This window comes from Lynx canadensis, chromosome B4 (genome assembly GCF_007474595.2).
Source record: "Lynx canadensis isolate LIC74 chromosome B4, mLynCan4.pri.v2, whole genome shotgun sequence".
Taxonomy (NCBI): Eukaryota; Metazoa; Chordata; class Mammalia; order Carnivora; family Felidae; genus Lynx; species Lynx canadensis.
The window spans coordinates 135,019,892-135,044,643 of NC_044309.1; the positions used below are offsets into that span (position 1 = coordinate 135,019,892).

The 24,752-nt window shown below is 53.9% G+C and overlaps 1 protein-coding gene and 1 pseudogene across 8 annotated transcripts; both read right to left on the bottom strand.

The window, feature by feature from the left end:
* Positions 1-1,333: 1,333 nt before the first annotated feature.
* On the bottom strand, positions 1,334-24,752 carry A4GALT (alpha 1,4-galactosyltransferase (P blood group)). Of its 8 annotated transcripts, none has more exons than XM_030320838.1 (3): positions 24,703-24,734; positions 15,277-15,444; positions 1,334-4,199 (listed from the first exon to the last, which is right to left on the bottom strand). In XM_030320838.1, the coding sequence occupies exon 3, from the start codon at positions 2,575-2,577 to the stop codon at positions 1,339-1,341; it is 1,239 nt and encodes a 412-aa protein (XP_030176698.1). In that variant the 5' UTR covers positions 2,578-4,199; positions 15,277-15,444; positions 24,703-24,734; the 3' UTR covers positions 1,334-1,338. The 8 variants fall into 8 exon arrangements, with proteins under 8 accessions (XP_030176698.1, XP_032449945.1, XP_032449944.1 ...); XM_032594054.1 differs by lacking the exons at positions 15,277-15,444; positions 24,703-24,734 and adding exons at positions 20,223-21,458; positions 21,873-22,267; XM_032594053.1 differs by lacking the exons at positions 15,277-15,444; positions 24,703-24,734 and adding exons at positions 20,223-21,458; positions 21,841-22,267.
* Positions 17,221-17,392, bottom strand: LOC115519515 (annotated as a pseudogene).

The following is a 24,752-nucleotide window of genomic DNA, read 5'->3' on the forward strand; positions in this document are numbered from 1 at the left end:
GGAGTGCTTCTCCAGGCTGACCAGAATGCCCAGCTCTCAGAGACGGCTTCCTCAACACCAACCAGCAGGGGCCTCACCTGGCAGAGAGCATTTTCCTCTGGCCCAGCCCTGGGACTGCCAGCAGGGCACCTCTGGTCTCTCCCGGGATCTTGGCCAGGCATCCAAGGTGAGGCAGGAGGGACCCCACGGGCCGGGGGCAGCATGGCCCTACTCTGGTAACGGGCTCTTGGGGGCATCTCATTTGGCCTCGTTTAGGTTACACACCGGGGGTAAAGGGTAGGAACGCAGGCTCCCCACGCCAACCCCACCCCCAGGCTGTCAGCTTATTGGCTGCTGGGTCCCTAGACTCTGCTCTCTGGGCAGGCTGAGTGACCTCAAGCTTGTCACCAACCCCCTCCAGCCCCAGATGCTTCCCCATCTGCAGGATGGGGCTGATGTGGGCTGTGTGAGCGGGTTCGTTTCATCAACCACCAAGCACTTGGTGTCAGGGCGTCACTTTTATTATATTTATTATTATCATGTGTTGATTGTGGGTGGGGGGGGGTGTTTTCCTTAAAATGCTTTTCCTGAGCCAAAAGAACTCCACGCCCCCATGCCCTGGGGTGGCCAGCTGGCACATCTCACCCTTGCAACAACTCTGGAAAGAAGAAAGAATGGGGTGGGCAGGCAGGCCTCCCCCAAAGGGCTCCCCAGGCCAGCTCTGCATGTCTCAGTGCTGCTGAGAAAGAAACCAAAGGCAGAAAAGAGCCAGGCACCTACCTGGGTTCACGAGGCTGGGTTTGCACCCCCGGCTCTCCTACAGGCTGCCTCCCCCTGCTGCTCAGGAGCTCCCCTCTCCTTCCTATCCCCTTTTCTTGGGTTTTTCCATGCTCCCGTGGTGGGCACCTCAGCCCCCACCAGCCTGGCTTCCCTGTGATGCCCTGGAAGACGCTTCGGTGTTCACGACGGCTCTGGTGTGTCCCGTCCAGATGACCCAGATGTTCACCCGGCTCACTCCAGCTCATTCTGGCTGCCGCTCCCCCCTCCCCGCCCCCCGGGACCGGCTGCCTCCACCCTGAGATGGCACACTGGCCTGGGGGTGTCCCACCAGCCTCACACTGAAGGGAGTGTATCTAGGGGCCTACAGCAAGGCCTCCAAGAACACCTCCTGGGCCAACAGTTCCCCGCCCTCCCCCCAGCCTGCCCCAAATCCTGGCCTGCAGCAACTCGGGCCTCCCTCTCCCAGGCCGCACCCCCCCCCCCCGCCCCGTCTCGCCTCCCCCGGGGAAAGGTGACCGGGAGCCCCTCTCATCAGGACGCCCGGGTGGGGCGCGGGGTGGGCGGGGCCCGGCAGGGCCCTCACAAGTACATCTTCATGGCCTCGTGTGTCGTGGGGCAGTAGCGGGCATGGAGCTGGGCCAGCAGTGCCCTGGACGTGGCCTTGAAGCGGGTGCCCTGGCTCTTCCTGTTCCACACGTGGACGGCGTAGGTGGCGTTGAGCAGCCGGCGCAGCTCCTGGGGGCTGATGTCCTCGAAGTACTTCTTCCAGTTCTGCCAGGGGATGGGGTAGAAGGCCTCACAGGGCAGGGCGGTGACCCCGCGGCAGGCGTGGCTGTCACCCAGGCTGCGGACGGAGCACCACTTCTTGAAGACCCGCGTGAGCAGCTGCGGGCCCTGGTGGCCCCAGATCCAGCCGTTGTAGTGGGCCACGAAGTCTCGCATGCACAGCGCCATGAACTCGTGGTGGCGCTCGAAGGCCAGGAAGGCCCCGTTGAGGACGTAGCGGGACTGAGTGCCCAGCGTGTTGGTCAGATTCCGCAGGCTCTTGAGGACGATGAAGTCCGTGTCCAGGTAGATGCCCCCGAACTTCCACATGAGCGCGATCCTGGAGGCGTCGGAGAGCACGGGCAGCAGGTAAGGCTCCCACCGGCGTCGCCTGGCCGCGTACCAGGCCGCCAGCGGCGTGTCCCGGAACAGCTCTTCCAGGTCCAGCGGGAGCACGTGGACGTTGGGGAAGCAGCCCAGAAGCGAGAGCCCCAGGTGCCGGGGCAGGGAGGCGTTCCCGCCGGGCAGCCCCTTCATCAGGACCACCACCCGGGACTCGGGGTGAGCCCTGGCCGCCGACTCCACGGAGCACATGAAAAGGAAGTTGGGGTTGGTCCGGTCTGAGGTCTCCAGGAAGAAGATGTTGCCCGGAGGCGGGGTGCTGGAGATCGGCGTAGGGGGCACCAGCCGGGGGCAGGGGACGTCGGCAGGCAGGTTAGAGAACTCCCTCTGGCCGCCGGGCTCTCCCGCGATGTGCCAGTAGATCATGACGGAGACGAAAAACGTGAACTTGAAGCTGATGATAAACAGGGTGCAGACCCGCTGCCTCGGGGCTCCCCGGAGCAGCCGCAGCAGGCAGTCAGGGGGCCTGGACATGTTCTCCCCGGATGACCCCAGGAGCCTCCAGCGGGAACTGGCTGGTCTGCAAGAGACGAGCAGCACATCAGGGCAGGCTGCCACCTCCCTAAGCCCGAGAAAACGCTTCCCACAGACACCGGCCACGGCCGGTGCTGGCTTCCGAAGCCCTGGGGCCCGCTGGTCGCAGAGTCCCATCTCCTTCCTCACCTGGGAAAGCTGGAAAAGCAGGCCACGGGGCCGAGGTCTGGGCAGAGTCCCTTTCGCTCTCTGTGACACACCTGTGAGCTTCCCAAGGACGCAGCCAGTGCTATCTACGACACGTGGCCATCGCGGGCCCAGGCCGGGGGTTCCGGCAGCCACGAGGGTTGTCAGAGGTGATGCTCCTGCACGCGGCACACAGGCCCCTTTGCCGGGTGAGGCCGGTCCCCCTCGGGCCGCTGGCAGCCTGTGACTCGAAGCCTAGCGCTTTACCCCTCAGCCCCATTCAGCTCCACAGACCGGCTGGAACTGCGCCGAGGAGGCAGACGGCCAAGCAGCCTTGGGGACTTTCTGCAGAGAAGCCTGGGGCTCCGGCGGCCTGGGCGCTGGCTGCTAAGGGGCTGGCTGGCAAGCTTGCAGGACGGGTGGGCTCCAGACACACGGGGATGCGTGCTGGGTCCTAAAGCCCTTGCCTCAGACGCAGTGGGGTCTCCTGGGCACCTGGCTTCCCCAGCCCCCGCCCTGGGCCGTGCAACTTACAGACGCAGGTCTGGAGGGACAGGGGCGGGGAGGTTGTGCCGTAGCCCGTAACCTTGCCCAGGACTATTGCCCTTGGACCCTCACCCTCTCCTGGTGATGTCCACTTGGCCAGCAGCTAAGAACATCCTGGGGGTCCGGCAGGTGGCTGGGGGAACAAAACAGGCTTGGGCTCTGTCCCCAAGGGTAGGACTATAGGAGCATCTGGGAGGCACGGGACCTGACGTGTACCTGAACCAGCTAAGACCTGGGGCAACGCACTCAGCTCAGATTTGCCACCTTCAGGACGGGAACACTGGAACCCACTCAAGGGCTGGCCGTCACCACACACGTGCCAGGTGACGTGCTCAGCATTTCACACATAGTCAACTTCTTAAACCCTCACAACCGCCCTTTGCAGAGGCGATCATCGCCCCCATCTTACAGGTGAAGAAACCGAGGCACTGAGAAGTCTGGTAAGCTCACATACAGTCCCACGGTAGGCAAGTGGCAGGGCAGGGCTTGGAAGCCAGGCCATCTGGCTCCAGAGTGCACTCTCTCACCACTGCACAATCCGGCCCGGGAGAGAACCGGCAGAGGGGACCTGGGAGCGCGCCTGGCACTTTGAGGACTCGGTGCACATTCGCCGGGGCTGTTCTCGCTTTTCGCAGGATCCTGGCCACCGTGTACTCAGTGCCTTCTAAATTCTTGGTGCCCCACGCACACCCCCTCTGGCTCTCAGTAACCCCAGGGGTAGTTGTATCATTTCTCCTTCGGCGGCCAGGAAACTTGGACACAGAGGGGCGGGGGGACTGGGTGCGGCCCGCAGGCTAAGGGGAGCTGGAGTCACCCCTTCCCCAGGACGGACGGATCTCCTGGCCTGAGAGCGAGACTGAGCAACTGGCCGGCCCTCCTGGTGGAGGGCCGGGAACCGCGATGACGTCACTGGCTGGTAACTGACCAGCCTGGGCGGCCCATGGCGGCGAGGTGGGGATCTGGGCAGCCGGGCAGCCCTCCTGGAGACACGCCCCGGCTCAGCAGCCAACCGTCTCTGCCAACAGGAACACGGCCCTTCCACAGGCTCTCCGCGTCCACAAATCCATCTGTAAGACACAGCGAGACACAGAGTGAGGGGGGTGGCGGGCTCACGGAGTCAGCCCCCAGCCGCACAGGGGGGGATGTTCATTGATTTGTTGACTGTCTCGGCCCCACAGGGAGTGTACTTGGGAGAAAGGGAGAGCTGGGCGCGGCTCTGCCCTGGGGGAGCTCTCAGCGTGTGGGGGGACCATCTGGAAATGCACTAGTCACAGTTGAAATGGAGCAAAGGGAAGGTGGCTTCTGGAGAGGTCACACTGATGGAGGGGCCTTAGCCAGATGGGCCTCCATACCGCCAAGGGCGCCTGCACACCTGCCCTCCTCCCCGGAGCCCAGCTCGGTCCTTGGCGCATAGTAGGGACACACAACCTGACTCATCCTCTCGTGGACCCGCTCACTCACTGACTCACTCCCCTGGCCGCCAGAGGGACACTTCAAAAACACAAGCCAGGTCACGCCATTCCTCTGTTCAGACCCTCAGTGATGTGGGAGGCCCCGGTCGCCCAGGTGCCCCCATCCCTGACCTCACACCCCACTTGCCCTACCCCAGCCACGCCTGGCCTCCTCACGCCTTAACCCCACCGCCCACCCCCGTGCTGCCATCTCAGGGCCTGCACACTTGCTGTTCCCTCGGCTTGGAATGTTCTTCCCATAGTGTTTACCTGGCTCGTTCCCTCACCTCCCTCTCGTCCTCAAAAATCATGCCTCCCCAGCCCTTCCATAGTCCCCTGTGGAGCTCGCGGCACCTAATCGAGCATGCTGGACATTTGGTACTCGTTTGTTTGGGTTACTTATTTGGAGCATAACCCCACGAGGACAGGTATTTTTTGCCTTTTGTTCAGCATCCAGAAGAGATGACTCTTGGAAGGTAGTTAACGAATACCAAGGGAGTGAGTGACGCAGCGGGTGGGTGAACGAAGGTGGGAGCGAGTGAGTGAAGGAGCAGATCAGTGAATGATCAGCGAGTGAATGAACGAATGAGTGAATGAATGAGTGAATAAGTCAGTGAGCCAGCAAATCAGCACGTGACCGAATAAAGCAGTTGAGCGCCTGTGTGAGGGACCTGGGGGTCGGCGGCTGGGTCAGGAGTGGCAGGGCCAATATACATCAAGAACCTTGCGTTCCCCCGCCCTGGTTTTCGCCTGCGAGGAGAGGCTATTTTGGTCTTGAGTATTTTTAACCCAGTGTGAACCACACCGAGCAGGGGACAGACAGTTGGATCGAGCAAGGTCCTGGCTGCTCGGGGGTCCCGAGGCGTTGGGGTGATCTGGGCCTTCTGTGGGGTGGGGTGGGGTCTGGGCCTGTTGGGGAGACGGGATTTGCCACCTGAGCCCGCGCCGACCGCAGGGGAGAGTACCGGCCCCGAGCAACACCGTATTTGGTGCTCGAGCCCAAGACCCAGGAATAGAAACGACGCGCGGGGCCAAGTTGGCCACAGCCAAATACCCGTGTGACCTCAGGCCCGAAGCATGCTCCTGGCCCCCCTGGATGGGCCTCGCAGCTGTGGCTCAAGTCCTGACCCTTGTCAGTGGAGCCTGGCACACTGCTCCTCCTCCTGCCTCCCTGCCTAACGCTTTCAGCCCTGCACCGGGGAGAGATTTCCAGTTAGCTGGTCAGCTGTGGCCACTTCCCTGCCCTGAGCTCTTCTGTGGCTCCCCATCCTCAGGGACCCTCCCAGCCCCCCATGATCCATCTCAGGCAGGACGTGAGGGCGAGAAGCACACAGCCGGCAGGCCAAAGGGCCAAAGGCCTGACCGCTCCCTGTGGGTTCGGCCCTTGCATTAGTTTTGGGGGCCCCACGTCAGGAGCGTCAGCATCAGGGACCAGCCCAGGGCCTTGGAATGGCCCCACTACCTGAAGGTTGTCATTCATTCACGGCCCACAGTAGGGGCATCTCCCTCTGCCCTTCCCTCGGCTCCCAGGTCCAGCCCAGCTCAGCCCACTGCTGGCTGACCACGACCCAGACAGAACAGGGTCGCGGCAATGGTCAGACACAGTCCACACTTCCTGAACGACTTACTACCAGGATAGGTGCTCACTGTCCCTGGGGTTCCAGAGCTAGGCCCTTGGGAGAGTCTGATATCCCAAGGGGGACACAGAGGCCCAGAGACGGTGAGGGACTTGGCCAGGGTCTCGCAGCAGCAGAGAGTGGAACTGGCACCCTTAGGGAGCTCTTCCTACCCCTCTGCAAGAAACGTCCCCTCCCCGGGCCTTCCTCGAGCTGCTGCAGGAGGCTGAGAGCCCAGCAGAAGTCTCAAACCACAAAACCAAGGAGATGTGCGAGACTCTGATCAGCATCCTGTATCGGCTTCCTGTGGCTGCGGAAACTGATGACCCCAGCTCTGAGGCTGAACGCAGACGCGTATCTTCTCACAGCTCTGCAGAGTGGAGGTCTAAATCCAAGGTGTCAGCGGGACCACGCCCCTTCTCGGGCTCCGGGGGAGAACGGTTCCTTGCTCCTCCCAGTTTCTGGCGGCTCCAGGCATTCCTGGGCTTGTGGCCGCTTCCTCCAATCTCTGCCTCTGTCTTCACGCGGCCTTCCCCTCTGTCTCTTGCAAGGACACTTGTCATTGTACTTATGGCCCACCTCACTAACACGGGGTCATTTCCTTAACTCAAGATCCTTAACTTAGGAACGCCTGCAGAGACCCTTTTCCCAAAGGAGGTCACGTTCACGCGTCGCAGGGTTAGGACGTGACAATCTTCTCTGAGGCCACGATCCACCCCACTACACCTCCTTTCTGTGTCTCTCTGCCCTGGAGACTCAGAGCCCCTCTCAGGTCACACACTGCCTGGAACGTCCCTGAACCGGCAGCTCCGTGGAGAATGTGCCTGGGGGGGCCTCTCTGCGTGGCAGGACAGCGCTGGGGAGTCCCAGTGGACATGGGGTGGCAGGCTCTGCCTGCCCAGCATCCGTCCCCCCTCTGCTGATAAGAGTATCCTGATTGCCTTTGAGGGACCACCTCTGCCCCACAGACCCCACTCTCTAGCTCTTGGGGGCGGCACAGATTCAGATCTGCCTAATGACTGTGTCACGTTCTCCAGCCACAGTGAGTAGCCGGGGGCAGGGCATGTAACCCAGTGCGGGCCAAGCAGAGTCAGGAGCTTTCCAGTGGGGTCTCTAAGATGAGGCCCGAGCCAGAGGGGAGAGCCTGGCTGAGGCTGAAGCCGGCCCAGAGGCAACAGAGCCAAGAGACGGAGAGAGAGAGGCACGATGACATCATCTTTACATCTGGATCCCGCTGTGTTTGAAACTGGTACATCCTGCACTTTCCACAGACACAGAGACGGGGTGGGGGGGACGTGGGAAGAGTCTGCCAAATTGAAAGCAGGGACACTTCTGGAGACAGGACAGGATCAGGAACTCAGACCCTCTTTGATGGGAAAAATCAATACCTAGAGCTTGGAAACCCTGCTTGAAGGGTCCGCTGTCCTGTCCCTGCACACCCCCTCCCATCTTTCAGGGCATAAATAAATTCTTCTCTTTTTAAAAACTTTTTAAATGCTTATTTATTTTTGAGAGAGACAGAGAGACACAGAGAGACAGAGCACGCGCGTGCATGGGGGAGGGGCAGAGAGAGAGGGAGACGCAGAATCCGAAGCGGGCTCCAGGCTCCGAGCTGTCGGCACAGAGCCCGACGGGGGGCTCGAACTCACAGACTGCCAGATCATGACCTGAGCCGAAGTCAGAAGCTTAACCAACTGAGCCACCCGGGTGCCCCAGTAAATGAATATTTCTACTGAAGGAGTAGGAGTTGCAGTTATTAGAAAGTGATCCTCGTAAAAATGGCTGTTTTCAGAATGGAGGTTATAAAATGTTCCTCCTCCAGAGCCTATAAGATGTTCTAAAGCCAGGGAGGTAGGGAGGTAGAGACTTCTTTTTCCAATAGGAATAAGGCAGATTCTGGGTTCTGGATCTTTCCCCCCCTGCTGATGTCATACAGAGCAACACAGGAAAGAGAAAATAAGCCACAAGCTACAGCTTTAGCAAAACCGGGGCATGAAAAACCCATAAACTCCAACTCGCAAAGCTGGACCAGCAGATACAGCGGTGAGGTGGGGAGGAACGGGGGGGGGGGGGGGGGGCCGGAAGTGGAAGATCGTAGAGATCGCCACTTCTAAAAGGAAGACGAGGGGCGCCTGGGTGGCGCAGTCGGTTAAGCGTCCGACTTCAGCCAGGTCACGATCTCGCGGTCCGTGAGTTCGAGCCCCGCGTCGGGCTCTGGGCTGACGGCTCGGAGCCTGGAGCCTGTTTCCGATTCTGTGTCTCCCTCTCTCTCTGCCCCTCCCCCGTTCATGCTCTGTCTCTCTCTGTCCCGAAAATAAATAAACGTTGAAAAAAAAAATTAAAAAAAAAAAAAAAAAAAAAAAAACAATGGTGAAAGGAATAAACACAGTGCCCATATAAGGAAGCTACAAGAATGAAAAGGGGAAGGAACACTAATGTTCTCCTATGTAGAGAAACTATTCACTGTAGTTTAAGCATTCACTATAGTTGGGGGCGCCTCGGTGGCTCAGTCGGTTAAGCGGCCGACTTCAGCTCAGGTCACGGTCTCACAGTTTGTGAGTTCGAGCCCCGCGTCAGGCTCTGGGCTGACAGCTCAGAGCCTGGAGTCTGCTTCGGATTCTGTGTCTCCCTCTCTCTCTGCCCCTCCCCCACTAGCACTCTGTCTCTCTCTTTCTCAAAAATAAATAAACTTTAAAAAGAAATTCACTATAGTTAAGAAAATTCACTACAGTTAAGAAAATTCACTGTGAAAATATCACCACATGGGGCACCTGGGTGGCTCAGTCAGTTGATGACGATCTGGCTCAGCTCACGAACTCACGGTTGGTGAGATCGAGCCCCGTGTCGGCCTCTGCACTGACCGTGGAGCCTGCTTGGGATTCCCTCTCTCCCTCTCTCTCTGCCCCTTCCCCGCTCGTGCTTTCTCTCTCTCTCTCTCTCAAAAATAAATAAATAAACTTAAAAAAAAATCACAAAACATGTGGCATCTGGGTGGTGCTGACAGAGCAGAGCCTGCTTGGGATTTCTCTCCCCCCCCCCCCCTCTCTCTCTCTCTCTGCCCCTCCCCAGCTTGCTCTCTCTCGAAAAATAAATACACATTTAAAAAAAAAAAAAATCACCACAGGGGCGCCTGGGTGGCGCAGTCGGTTAAGCGTCCGACTTCAGCCAGGTCACGATCTTGCGGTCTGTGAGTTCGAGCCCCGCATCGGGCTCTGGGCTGATGGCCCAGAGCCTGGAGCCTGTTTCCGATTCTGTGTCTCCCTCTCTCTCTGCCCCTCCCCCGTTCATGCTCTGTCTCTCTCTGTCCCCAAAATAAATAAACGTTGAAAAAAAAATTAAAAAAAAATCACCACAAAACAAATAAAAATTCGAATACAAAATTACAGCATGAATTTAAAACAATGAGAACAACAACAACTTTAAAAAGTAATTCTAGCCATGAAGGCAGACCAAAAAGCAGAATGTACAAGAGCTGGAGAAGAAACAATTAGGCAAAGTGACAGCAAGAGAAGAGGATGATGTGTGAGGACTGACAGACCTCAGGAAAGAATTAGAAGGCGATAACAAAAACACTTCGGAAATGAAAACCAAACGGCCGGGGACACACGGGAGCACGGGCTCCATACAAAGTATCGAAAGAGATACAAACAGGAAAGGGAGAAGAAGTCAAGAAAATCCAACAGAAATCATCAAGGAGATGTTAGAACTGAAGACACGAGGTGGAACAGGCAGCAGAGGGGAGCCAACAAACGTGCGGCCAGGGCTCCTGAGGAAGAAAATGACGCCAATGGCTAGAAGAAATATTTGCGATTAAAATTCAGGAGAACTTACCTGAAATAGGGGGAGACTTGATCCCATGAATGGAAAGGCACACGGTGCGTTAGACAGCGGTGACCCGGAACCGTGAATCCCGAGACGTGTAATAGTAAAATCTCTGGACTTTAATTTTTTTAAAAAATGTTTTATTTTATTTTCGAGAGACAGAGACAGAACACGAACAGGGGAGGGGCAGAGAGAGAGAGCGAGACACAGAATCGGAAGCAGGCTGCAGACATTGAGCGTGTCTCCACAGAGCCACGATGCGGGGCTCGAACCCACGAACCGTGAGATCGTGACCTGAGCCGAAGTCAGACGTTCAACCAACTGAGCCACCCAGGTGCCCCCAAATCTCTGGACTTTAAAGGTACTTTAAAGGACTTTAAAGGCCCCTCTGAGGCTTTAGAACTGACAGAAGATATGCCTTAATCACTCAGTACAGTATCAGCTGAAATGGGGCAGCCACAAGAGAAAGGGAAACCCGTTAAGTTTATTGTTGTTCATAGAAGAGAAACAACAGAGACTCTCTAAAGAAAAAAGAAACCAAGAGTATTTTATATAAGGGTGTCAATATAAATGTAGCCACTAGAACAAAAATACAAGCTTTCCCGAATATCAGAGGGATTTTTTTTAAATTTTTTTTTTTTTTTCAACGTTTTTATTTATTTTTGGGACAGAGAGAGACAGAGCATGAACGGGGGAGGGGCAGAGAGAGAGGGAGACACAGAATCGGAAACAGGCTCCAGGCTCCGAGCCATCAGCCCAGAGCCCGACGCGGGGCTCGAACTCACGGACCGCGAGATCGTGACCTGGCTGAAGTCGGACGCTTAACCGACTGCGCCACCCAGGCGCCCCAGAGGGATTTTTTTTAAACACAATGAAAGAATAAAGAATATAGCCCTCCCACGTGTGCAAAGACATATACACACATACACAACATGATGGAAAGAATACCAGACACCTGTCGCATCAATATATATAAACAGGCTTGCCTCGCTTACCTTCACTAAGAAAAAAGATTTTTTTATTTAGATCCCAAACAAAACCCAACTCTATCCTGTATTTAAGAGATATACATCAAAATGATTTAGAATGGTTAAAAGCAAAAGAAAGAGCAAAAATATAAAAACAAGTATAAACAAAAAGAAAGCTGGGGCCGTAATCTTAATATCAGACTGAGAATTCAAGCAACCATCAGTAAGTGAGCCAAAGAAGGGCCAATAATAATGCTAAAAGGTATAATTCACAACATACCAGCAGCAATTTTCAGGAATTAGAAATTACAGAATGCTACGATAAATAGATTGAAACACACTAATAAGAGATTTTAATTCACCACTCTTTTTTTAGAATGTTTTAAATGTTTATTTAATTTTGAGAGAGAGACAGAGACAGAGACAGAGACAGAGCAGGAGTGGGGGAGAGGCAGAGAGAGAGGGAGATACAGAATCCGAAGCAGGTTGTAGGCTCCGAGCTGTCAGCACAGAGCCCGACACGGGGCTCGAACCCACGAAGTGTGAGATCATGACCTGAGCCGAAGTCGAACGCTTAACCAACAGAGCTACCCAGGCACCCCTTAAGTCACCACTCTTAACCCAAGAAATAAATATAAATAAGAATTCAGAAGATGTAAATAAATGATCAGTGAGGTTCTACACTGTATCAAACTCTCTATCTTCATAATAGGCAACACACTTTGTTCTCAAGAGTTGAAGCATTCACTAAAATTGAAAACAAAACTGACAAACCTTTAGCTGGATTCATTGAGAAAAAAAGAGAGAGGACTCAAGTAAACAAAACTGGAAATGAAAGAGAAGAAATAGCAAGCAACACCACAGAAACACAAAGAATTATACGAAAATACTATGGAAAATGACATACCAACAAATTGGACAACTTGGAAAAAATGGATACATTCCTAGAAACATATAACCTTCCAAAACTGAATCAGGAAGAAATGGAAAATCTGAAAAGACTGATTACCAGCAATGAAACTGAATCAGTAATAAAAATAAATAAATAAATAACAAACAAAAACCCAACAAACAAAAGTCCAGGACTGGATGGCTTCACAGGCGAAGTCTACCAAAGGCTTAAGAAAGAGTTCATACCTATTCTTTAAATAGTTAAACTATTCCAAAAAAATAGAAGAGGGAGGAAAGTTTCCAAATTCATTTTATGAGGTCAGCCTTACCCTGATATCAAAATCAGATAAAGATACTACAAAAAAAAAAAAAGAAAACTATAGGCCAATATTTCTGATGAACACAGATGCAAAAATTGCCAACAAAATATTACCAAGCTGAATCCAACAATATATTTAAAAAATCCTTGGGAGGGGCAGGGGAAAAAAGCATTCAGCATGATCAACTGGGATTTATTCCTGGGAGGCCAGGGTGGCTCAATATTCAAAAATCAATCAACACGACACATCCTATTAACAAGGGAAAGGATGAAAACCATACAATCATCTCAACAGATGCAGAAAAAGCACCTGAGGAAGTACAACATCCATTCATGATAGAAACCCTCAACAAAACAGGTTTAGAGGGAACATTATCTCAACATAATAAAGGCCATATATGAAAAAGCCACAGCTAACATCATGTCAATGGTAAAAAACAGCTTTTCTTCTAAGGTCAGTAACAAGACAAGAACGTTCACTCTCACCACTTTTATTCAACACAGTGCTGGAAGTCCTAGCCACAGCAATCAGACAAGAAAAAGATATAAAAGGCATCCAAATTGGTAAGGAAGAAGAAAAACTCTCACTATTTGCACATGACACGATACTATAAAGAGAAAACCTAAAGTTTCAAAAACAAAAACAAAACAAAACAAAAAAACTATTAGAACTAATCAGCGAATTCAGTGAAGTCATAAGACATACAGAAATTAATACACAGAAATCTCTGTTGCGTTTCTACACACAAATAATGAAGTAGCAGAAACTGAAAGTAAGAAACCAATCCCATCTACAATTGTACCAGAAGGAATAAAATACCTAGTAATAAACTTACCCAAGGACGTGAAAGATCGATACTCTGAGAACTATAAAACACTGATGACAAAAATCAAAGATGACACAAAGAAATGGAAAGGTATTCTATGCTCATGGATCAAAAGAACCAATATTGTTGAAATGTCCACACTACCCAAAGCAAGTTACAGATTTAATGCAATCCTTATCAGAATACCAACAGCATTTTTCCACAGAACTAGAACAAATAATGCCAAAATTTGTATGGAACCACAAAAGACCCCGAGTAGCCAAAGCAATCTTGAGAAAGAAGACCAAAGGGGGTGGTTTCCCAATCCCAGATGTCAAGATGCACTACAAAGCTGTCGTCATCAAAACAGCATGGCACTGGCACAAAATCAGACGCATAGATCAATGCAACAGAATAGCGAGCCCAGAAATAACCCCCCGCTCGTATGTCCACTTAATCTTCGACAAAGGAAGCAAGAATACGTAACGGGGAAAAGACAGTCTCTTCAAGAAATGGTGTTGGGAAGACGGGACAGCCACATGCAAAAGCATGAAACTGGGCCGCTTTCTTCACGCACACAAATAAACTCAAAATGTATCAAAGACCTAGATGTGAGACACAAAACCATAAAATTCCTAGAAGAGAGCACAGGCAGTAATTTCTTTGATCTCAGCTCTTGAAACCCTTTTCTAGATACCTCTCCACAAGCAAGGGAAACAAAACCAAAGACACATGTGTGAGTCTGGAATTTACAAATTGAGTCTGAAGTTCATATACCAAAATAAACAAGCCAAGACCCATAGGAAAACTCTGAGAAGGAGGAAAAAATGAGAAAGGGCTGGAGTGCTTTAGATATTAAAACACACTCTGAAGTTTCTTTTTTTTTTTCATGTTTATTTATTTTGAGAGAGAGAGCGAGTACAAGTGTGCATGCACGAACCGGGGAGGGACAGAGAGAGAGGGAGAGAGAGACTCCTAAGCAGACTCTGCTGTCAGCACAGAGCCCCATGAGGGGCTTGATTTCATGAACTGTGAGATCATGACCTGAGCCACATCAAGAGTCAGACGTGACTGTGCCCACGTGCTCCTATAAATTTTCAATAATTAAAACAATGCAGTCTTTGAAAAAAAAAATGAAGTTTATGTATTTATTTATTTAGAGAGAGAGAGAGAAGGAGAGGGCAGAGAGAAAGAGAGAGAGAGAGAGAGAGAGAGAGAGAGAGAGAGAAAATCCCAAGCAGACTCCACACTGTCAGCACAGGGCCCTATGCGGGGCTCGAATTCACGAACCATGAGATGATGACCTGAGCTGAAACCAAGAGTCAGATGCTCAACAGACTAAGCCACCCAGGCACCCCTAAAACAATGCAGTCTTTTTTTTTTTTTTTAATTTTTTTTTCAACGTTTATTCATTTTTGGGACAGAGAGAGACAGAGCATGAACGGGGGAGGGGCAGAGAGAGAGGCAGACACAGAATCGGAAACAGGCCCCAGGCTCCGAGCCGTCAGCCCAGAGCCCGACGCGGGGCTCGAACTCCCGGACCGCGAGATCGTGACCTGGCTGAAGTCGGACGCTTAACCGACTGCGCCACCCAGGCGCCCCAACAATGCAGTCTTAAACACACACACACACACACACACACACACACACACACACACACACCAGAAAACAAAAACAGTGCAGTCTCAGCATACGAACAAACAGGGCAATGAAACAAAACCTATCACAGCAATAACGAAGTGCTCGCACATCCAGTAAAGGCAGTATCTCCAATCAGTAAAGTTAAATGGGTCTTCTAAGGTGTTGGGCAGGTGACATGCCCCAGGGTAAACTCCAAATGGAAAATAATAAACCCCATAAACATGCAGAACAAAACATGGGTGAATTCCTTTGTAACTTCAGAGTTGGGAAAGTTTTCTTAACTATGTAGGAAATCCATCCAGAAGCCATAAAAGAACAGATGAATAAACTTGACTCCTTGAAAATGCCAACTGATCTGTGTCCTCCTCCAAAACACCATCAGGGAAGTCAAAGTAGAAGGAACTACTTGGGAGAACTTTTGTGCCCCTCGGATCCCAAAGGTCCACTTTTCCTAACCTCTAAAGAGCTCCCAGAAGTCAAGGAGAAAACGACCAACAACACAGAGAAGAAAAAGAGGCCAAGGGCAGCTTTCGCACAGGCAAAACACGACCCTTAATCTGTCAGCGAGAGGGAGGATCTTTTTGTAAGTAAAAGAAATGCAAATTGAAACACTCAGATAGCATCTCTCACCTGTCAGATTGGCAAAAATCCAAAACTTCGACAACACGTTCTTCTGGCCAGGCTGGGAGCAAACAGGCATCTCGCACACGGCCGGGAGGCATTCCAGATGGTACCAGTCCAGTGGTGGAGGGCAACTGAATGACATCCACCGAAACCCTTTCGCCACGCCATCCCAGTCTGTGAATTTATCCGTAGATAAGCGCCATTTGTACAGGTCACAGGTTGGTTCTCGATCGCAAACGATGAAAAACAACCCAAGGTCTTTCTCGACGGCACTGATTACACATTGATGCCATGAAAAACAATGTCAGCTCCCAGAGGGCAGGGACCAAGTCTGCTGTGACTCATTGTTGCGTCTTTCGTGGCCAGCACGGACGCTAGCGCAAAGCGGGGGCTCGATATATAGGTAGATAGATGTAGACAGATAAATATATATATTCTGAACGAGTGAGTGAATGATCCCTAAACGGCCCACAAAGCCAAGATCAGATACGGTCACTGACCAGGGAAATGCCCTTTGCAAACTGTAAGCCACGTGTGGATGCAGATTACAGCTGGTAGAAAGCGTAATTGACACGTCCTGCCTCACCATCTGTGGGTACAAATTAAGGTCACACGCCTTTGACTTTTCATATTAAAGTACCTGAGTGTTCACGGGTCCCGAGAGAGGAAAGGCCACCTTCCCAAAGCCTGGGAGACACGATTTGCCCCTAGGGAGATCTGCCCCCAAGTCTTAGACCTCTCCTCTCTTCCCGAGGCCATCCCTCCCTGCCAGGGTCACTGCCCCTCTGCACCGGAGGCTGGACTGAAGATCGGGCTGCCTGGGGTTGGCTTCTCAGGAGCAGAGGGTGAAGTCACCGTCCCCGAGCTTTCTGCTCAGTTCAGGCAGGACAAAAGCCACCACGAATCTGGATTCCTACACCTTTGCTGTCTTGGCATGTCCACACACGCACTTGCCAGGACCCCCTGCAGTGCCCCGGTGGCAGGGCGTGGTGAGCTTTCTGCGTCGGTCGCTTGCTCTGCCCAGAGATCACAGAGGAACAGGTAGCAGAAAACTCTTCATCGGATAAAATCATGCCCGGCTTTAGGCAAAACTGGTGCCTTTAGCACTTAGGTCTAGGCTACATTCTCGGTTAATTTTTGTGTGTGGTATGAGGGAAGACTGCGGCTCATTGTTTTCCGTAGGGATAGTTAGTTTTTCCAGCCCTGGTCCGGAAATGTCTGCTCCCACACTGAATTACCTTGGCACTCTGGTCAAAAATCGATCTGCTGTTTAAGCGGGAGTGTGATTCTGGACTCCAAATTCTGCTAATTGAACGACAGGTCTACCCTTGTGCTAAGACCACACGGACTTCATAACTGCAGCTTTATGATAAGTCTCGAAATCAGGTATCCCTCCCACCCTCTGTCCTTTTTTTAAGAATTGTTTTGGCCACGATAGGTCCTTCATACTTCTGTGTCAATTTTAGAATCAGCTGATCAATCTCTACCAAAAACTGCTGGGATTTTGATGGGGATTGCACTGAATCCGTAGGCCAATTTGGGGAGAATTGTTATCTTAACAATATTAAATCTTCCACTCCATGAAAAAAAAAAAAAAATCATGCCTGCAAATGCAATGCCCATGGAAAAGGCATTTAGAAACTCTGGCCTGGGGGCTCAGTTAGTTAAGCATCTGGCTCTTGATCTCGGCTCAGGTCCTGAACTCACGGTTTGTGGGATCGAGCCCCACATGGGGCTCTGTGCTGTCGGCGGAGAGTCTCTTTGGGATTCTCTCTCCCTCTCTCTTTGCTCCTCTCTCGCTCACACATACTCTCTCTCTCCTAGAGTAAATAAATAAACTTAAAAAAAAAAAAAAAGAAAAAGAAAAGAAAGAAAGAAACGCTGGCCTGAGTTAAGAGTCCAGAGTTCACCCTACTTGGAAGAAAGTTTCCATGTTGCTTGACTTTTTCCTCTTTTACTGTATTCAAGATTAAAACTAATTGGCAGCAAAAGACAGTGCCCACCCTGCCCCACGCTGTTTGCACACACACACAGCACTGCCCACACTCGGTATTCTTTCGATTAGCAATAATCGCGCCTCCGATAAACCTCATTGGCTACGATACTGCCAATGAGCAAAGCTCACACTCGGTATTCTTAACAGCCTTTGCTAACTGCACATTACCTGAGCAAGGGACCTGGTTTCTATCTTCTACACACTTGCTCTGTGATCTTGGGGTACGGCCTCCCCCACCATTTCTGAGCCTCAATTTCTCCACCGGTAAAATAAAGAGCTTGGAAAAGACCATCTCTAAGGACCCTTCTAGAAAGACCTTCCAAATCTGGTTTCTCCAGCACCAGTTCTGTTCATGGCCAGCATCGGCCTCTCTAGACAGAGTATTTCAGGGCCACCTGCCCCTTGGTGTCAGGCCAAGAGCGCAGGCAGATAATAAGGCCAAGGGGCTGATAATTCACAGATAAGAGAGTTCCTGCTCAAGCTGATACCAAAACGTCTTCTTGGAAAGAAACCCAGCCAGCCCTCGGCATCACACAGAGCACCCTGGTCCTTCATTCAACAAATGCTTGGACACCTACTATGTGCCACCCCCCACTCCGAGGTCTGGAAACACAGACAGCAGTGAACAAAGCAGATACTCTTCGGCTTCATGGAGCTGAAATCCTAGCGGAGAAAATTAACGGATAAAGAAATACAGTAAGCGATAACATGTGCTGGGTTGAGAAACACAGCAGGAACACTGGACTGGAGGACCAGGGGCAGGGGTGCTACCTTACATAGACCAGCAAGGGATGGCCTCTCTGAAAAGCCGACAGAGACCTGAAGGAAGTGAGGGGGCAAGCCTTAGGGCTACCTTGGGTGGGGGGGCGGGTAGTGTGTCCAGGGAGGGAAATCAGTGAGTGCAAAGGCCCTGGGGCATGTGTGCCCGAGGTATTGGTGGAATAGCACAGTAAGCAAGGTGGGAGGAAGGACAGGAAGTCAGAGAGATAATGAGGAGGCAGGGTCATGGGGGGCCTTGAGGGCCACTGGAAGGATTTGTCTCTCTGATTGGGAGACCTGCCTTTGGGAGATTTTGAGGAGGAAGGGGCTACAATGTACCTTATGCTTTAAAGAGATCTTTAGGATCTGGATGTTTTTTGAGACTAAACCAAGGGAGACGTGTGGCAACAAGAAAGCAGTTACGAGGCTCTTGGGGATAATCCAGAGGAGAGGGAGGCACAGGGTTGGGACACAGGGGGACAGCCGCTCTTGCAACACCTTTCTGACACATCTCTCCTGCCCATCTTCAGCCCTGTGACCACAGCCCAGCTCAGGACTCTGTCCTCTGCCTTGAACCCCAGCAGGTCTCCACACCCCACCCCACCCCACCCCGCAACACCCATGCCTTGTGGGCACTTCCCCAGCACCCCCCGCCCCTCTCCAGGCCCACAACCTCCAGACCAGCCAAGCTGACCTCTGCCACATTGCTCAAGCCAACAGGCTCTGGGAATTCCGGATTTCTGCAATACGCTCCCTCCTTTCCCTAAAACTCCCCCCCCGCGCTCCCCTGTCCAGGAACCTCTTAACCGAAATATGTGGGAAGAGCTGCCATTTGCCAAGAATGTGCCACCTTGTTGTGGCATCCTGTGATGCAATGTGAGGCATCCTGCCAAGCACCGTTCGCCCTTTACTGTGTCCTCGTGTCTACCACCACGGCCCCATTTTACACATGAGAAAACAGAGAGACCGACAGGAAAGGTGACCCACCCAATGCCGCGGGGCTAGTAAGCATGGGAGGGAGGATTTGCACCCAGGTTATTATATCTGCCCCAAATTCTCAGACAGCCCTTCCTCCCTGAGTCTCTCCCGACCTAGACGAGCAGGGCAGGCCACCTCCAGGAAGCTGCCTGGATTTTGGCACAGCTCCCACCGTGGGCCGTGGGCTGGGGCCCCCGCGCCGCACACAGTAGGCCCTCGTGGCTCCCTTCCAAACGAGCAGCACTCACCCCAAGGCCTGGCCTCGCCCACAGCCTGGATCCCGGGCAGACCCTCAGGACCCCGGGGGAGTCCCGCTGGGAATGGCCAGGGTGATTTGGCCTTGGGGCCTTCGGGGCACTGAGCCAGACGCCGCTCTCCCGAGGCTGTAGGTGACCCTAACGAACTTAGGGAGGGCCTGGCGACAGCAGGTGGACCAGAAACTTGTGACGACCGAGGGATAAAGGAAAACCATCCTGATGCTCCAGGAGCCCTTGAAAATGACGGTAAAAACTTGAAAGGAAAATCAACTCCATGGCTCAAACCCGCCAGGCTCTGGGAACTCCGAGTTTCTGTAAAATGTGCCTCCTGCTTCCCAGAATGCCAACCCCCCCATCCCCTCCCCTGCCCCAGCAGCCTCCAGCCACAGTAGGTAAGATGAGCTGCCGTTTGCTAAGAGTCCCAAATGCCATTCCTGGCGGCGAGGGTGACGGGCGACGTTAGCTGTGTCTTCGTGCCTGCGGCTACTGTCCCCACGTGTCCACAGAGAGGGGGACGTGTCCAGTCACCACCCTGCAGCGACACCTCCTGCTTTACTCTCTCTCACGGACGGTAGTGTGACGTCACTAAAGGCCTGAGGCGAAAGCACGTGCCACGGTCAGCCTCCCCGTGACCTTGGCACCTCGAGTGCCCGCGTCAGCGTTCCGGTGGAGCCTTTTCGGTCCCTTTCCGCGCACCTGCCACACACAGGGCTGCCGTGGACAGACAGAGCCACATACGACGGAAGGAGACCCTATCCCCCGCGCTGTTCTATACCTTGTTTTATTTTTCACCCAGAGACACGCCGGGCCCCTGTATTTTCAAACCAGATAGCGGTGGTGCATACGGGGCGATATCCACGACCTGAAACTCATCGAGCCGCGCGAACGGTTCTGGAACAAACCCGCTCGAGAGCACACGTGCCCTCTGCCCTCCTATCACGCCCACAAACGCAGACCCGTACCCTCAGTTCCCAGGGTCGCGCGTCACCTCGCGTGGTTAGTCGCATCCTTCGTCCCGCCTGCTTCCCGTCTGGGCTGCCGGAAGTGTGGTTTGCATCCTTCTGCTTTTACGGGCGACACCGCGGTGACTGTCTTTGCACTCCCGTCTTTGAGCACATCCTTAATTGCTTCGGGAGGACTGGTTCCTCGAAATGAGCCGCTTGGGCCGAAGGAAATGGAATTTGCACTTACAGATGCGGCACAGTAACTGGCCTCCAGAAAGGCTTTCCAGAGCTCACGCTGTCATCCCCTCAGCATGGGGAGGGGTGAGCGCGCTTGAGTTGACGTTTGTGACTGGCTCCCCCGTGACAGGCGCGGAACTACGTGGTCAGTGTCCACTTCCTGAGGACTTCCTGTGCACAGCCACGGGGCAGAGTGGCTTTCGCACGGTAACTCACTTAAGCCTCCCGCCAGCCCTCTTCGTATCCAGCGGGCACTCTTCGTATCCACCAGTTTTAAGAGTTGAGGGAACCGCTGGGGTTCGAACCCCCTCCCCTAGGTGAAAGGGGTCTGCCCGTGGCCAAGTTCACCTGGGAGTGCTGTGGCCCCGGAGCCTCAAACGTCCCCCACCCCCCGCAATAAAGAAAAGGCACGTAACTCTTGACTCTGAGTCTTAGTTTCTTCACCTGTAAAATGGGCAGAATGGCACAGGGTGACCGAGGGGGTTAAATAAGGTCAGGTAACAGCGTCTGGCACCGGGTAAGGGCTCAATCGTGGAAGCCCGCCCCCCAAATCAGGAGGTTGCCTTGGAGACCCGATGGAAGGTGCAAATGAGGACTGCAGAGGACCCCGGAGAGGTGGGGGCGGGGGGGCAGCCGTGGGGACCTTTCTGGGCTCTGTTTCTACACCCGGGACAACAGATTCTGCTCTTCCAAACCGAGTCTGTTGGGTGAACGTGAAGATCACTTCTCCCGCTTCGCCCTCACGTGCCTGCCTCCTCACCCAGCGCCCCCCCCCCCCCCCGTCTGTCCATTCAGACCTGGCGCTGGTGGGACTTCCAGGAAGTGCTCTGTGTCCTGCTGGAGTCAGCTCCTGGTGGGTGCGGGTGTGGGCACAGGGGACAGTGTGCAGGCACTAAGCAGAAGGGGAGGGGTTCTTCTAGTCCCGTGGCCAGCTCAGCTTCCAGAGGGAAAGCAAACAGGCAGACAGGAGAGGAAAGGACACTCGCTCGGACTAAGATGGGCACGGCTTCCTGATACCTACCAGAAATGGAGGCACCAAGAGGAGAGCGGTTCTCAAGGGCGCGCAGTTAATGTTGGAGGGCCAACGTTGAACCCATCCCCGCCGCTCATCAGCTGACTGAACCAGAACAAGGCAGCTTCCCTCCCCCCAGTCTGTAAGTGGGGGGTGATAACACCTGCTACCTCCCAGGGAAGCAGGGAGGACCCCAGGGGATGAGGCTGGCAAACAGCATTGGGAGCTGGGACCTCAGGACCAGAATCTCTTCTCTCCACTGAGCTCTTCCGCCTCTCTCTACATGAAGATCAAAGCCGGTCCCTAAGGTGTCGGTCCAGCCCTTCCCTTTCGCCTCTTGTCCTCACCAGCTCAGAAGGTCCCTCAACCAGTGCCAGACACCCCTACCTCCTGCATCTCTGGGACCTCAACCTACGGACCCGCCTCTCCTCCGGGACTCAGCCGCTCCGTCCTCTGGCTCCTTCCCGTCAGCTCATAAATGCAGCCGTCTCCGTCATCGAAAAGCACCACAGCAGATAAAGTAAAATAAAAATAAAAAACGTGCTCCTCAAAAACACACACCGGTGGCAGCAAAAGCCAAAGCCAAATGATAACCTGGGAGGAGGTCTTTGCCACCAAGAGACCAGACGAGGGGCAAAGACCTCACGGATGAGCTCCAACAAATGAATAAGAAACACACATATGGTGATAACCATTTCGCAATTCACGCATACCAGATCGTGCTGTATACCTTCAACAGACACAGTCCTGCCTGTCATTTATATCTCAGTAAAACCGGGGTGGAGGGGGCGCCTGGGTGGCTCGGTCGGTTGGGCATCCGACTTTGGCTCAGGTCATGATCTCACAGTCCGTGAGTTCGAGCCTCGCATCAGGCTCTGTGCTGACAGCTCAGAGCCTGGAGCCTGCTTCCGATTCTGTGTCTCCCTCTCTCTCTCTGCCCCTCCCCCGCTCCCGCTCTGTCTCTCTCTGTCTCTCAGAAATAAATAAACATTAAAAAAAAATTTACAAAAAAAAAAAAAAAAAAAACTGGGGGAAAAAAACCACACAAAGATCCCGGACATTCATACTCTTTGACTCAGAGTAATTTCACCTCTAGGAAATAACGAGAAATGCATACTCACAGCCTGAGGAGGTACGAATGGTATAGGCCCTCTACAGAGCCAGCTGGCTCTAGGTAGAGCCCTTCTAGACCTTCCTATACATCAGATGCAGTGACTACCAGGTAATTCTCTTTCCAGGAAAGATCTGGCAATGTATAAATGCGAAAGTTCCATGTAACGTCATCCCAAAGAGCCAAATATTGAAAAGCACCTAAATTTCAAATAAAGTCTATTAACTAACATGATGTAACGTATCCAAGTGCTGAAAAATATTTTAAAAAGTGTTTGCGAGAGGTGAGGCATTTGAAGTTTTCATATAGACAAGGTATATTCAACTACGTTAAAAAAGTATTTTTGAAAGTTTGGCGAAATGGTGAATGTGAACGATTAGGTATCTCCAGGTGATGCAAATATGGAATCTTCCCCTATTTCTTACAGTTAATTCACTCAAGCAACATTTAGTGAGCACCTACTACGTGCTGGGCTGGGCACTGGGTTTCGGGCGAGGTTCTGTCCCTCCAGAAGTTTCCAATCTGGAAGAGGAGGGGAACAATGAAAATACGGGGGTGGGGGGGGGCGTTTAGCAGGAGCTGTGAGCTCACCTGGGGGGTAACGGTTGGGAAGAAATGCATTCAGGAGAGCACAGCAGGCGCAGACCTTGGTTGAGGCCAGGAGACTCATACCCCACCCACCCGCCCGCCCTTCGGGGAGGGAGAGGAGGGAGAGGGAGAGGAGGGAGAGCCGGGAGGGGCTGCAGCCAGCGGGGAGGGAGAGATAGGGGAGGAAAGAGCTGTTTCCACATTTCGAGCTTCCCTTTCTCATCTGCCCTTTCTTCCAGTCTGGTCGCAAACGTCCCCGGCGGCCACTTGGTCTTACTCTGCCCTCGTTCCAATTTGGACCTTTCACCTAGACCTTTCTAGGCAGCTGAAAGGGCTTCGGTTGGCACAAGGAAAGGAGGCGCATTTTTAAGAATTTCTGTTTTGGAGTTTGGACTCCAATATAGAGCTGTCCTGGCAGACAAGCAGGGACGTGCATTCGAGACACTAGGAACAAGTTTGGGAGGGAGATGAACCCCGAGAAGATTCCACCTTTCAGCTCCTCCCTTTCTTTCCTTTTGTATTTGGACCTGGCTGGGGGACACCCCTAGGGAGTCCCTGTGGGAACAGGGTGTGCAGGCAGGCCTAGGTATGCAGGGTGTAGTCCTGGCCAACGTGGGCCCTGCTTTTGGGGACCCCCAAGTGGCCAGCTGGAGCAATCCCTGAGGATCTGGGGGAGACGGAAACGGTGTCCTCCAGAGAGAGGGGTGGGTGCGGGGGAAGATGGCTTTTAACCCTCTCGGTGCCAGGGGCTCGGCTGAGTCTGTCAAGGAGGTGGGAACTTCTGTTCCGCGGTGTCAGGTGAGGAAACTGAGGCAAGGGGGCTCCGCGAGCAGCGGAGGGGACTGGACCTCCCCGCCAGAGCCTCTCCCGAGCACAGAGCAGATCCCACTCAGTGTTTCCCGTCTGGAGAAGAGGGAGGGGGCGAAGCAAGCCGGAAAGACGGTTCGTCGCCGGGTCCGGATCCCCGGGGAAGAAGCGCTCGGGCCCTTCTCTCCACCTGCAGGGCCCTCCCCCTACCTGGGTGCTTCCGAAGCCTCAGCATCCTCCCCCCACCGCGCGCTCCCCGGGCCCCGGGCCGACGCCTCCCGCCCCGGGCGGTCTCCCCTCCAGCCGGCCGCTCCCTCCCCTCTCCCAGCCGCACCCCCTCCGGGGCCAGGGGCGAGCCCCGCCCGGCCGCGAGGTCTCCCGAGGGGATGCCGCGCCCCGCGCCCCGCGTCGCCGCGCAGCGGGGCTCGGCCCCGGGCCTCCCGCCCCCTCGGCCCCTCTCGGCGGGCGCAGGACCCGGGCCCGGGCGGCGCTGCTCCGAGGGCTCCCGGGCGCGGCGCGCCCTCCCCTCGCCGGCCAGGCTCCCGGTCCCGCCGCCGCGCTCAACTTCGGGGCGCAGTTGGCCGGGGACCGCCGCGCCCAGTCGGCGCGCACCCTGGCGTCCCTCCGGAACAGGTGGCCCGGGCGGCGGCCGGGCCCTCCCCGCCCCCCCGTAGCCCACCCTCCCCCTCCACCCCCGCGGCGCCCCCGCCCGGCCGCCCCCCCTTGCGGCGCGGCCCCGGTACCTCCGGCTCCCGCGGTCGGCGGCGGCGGACGAGCTGGCCCCGCGGGGCCG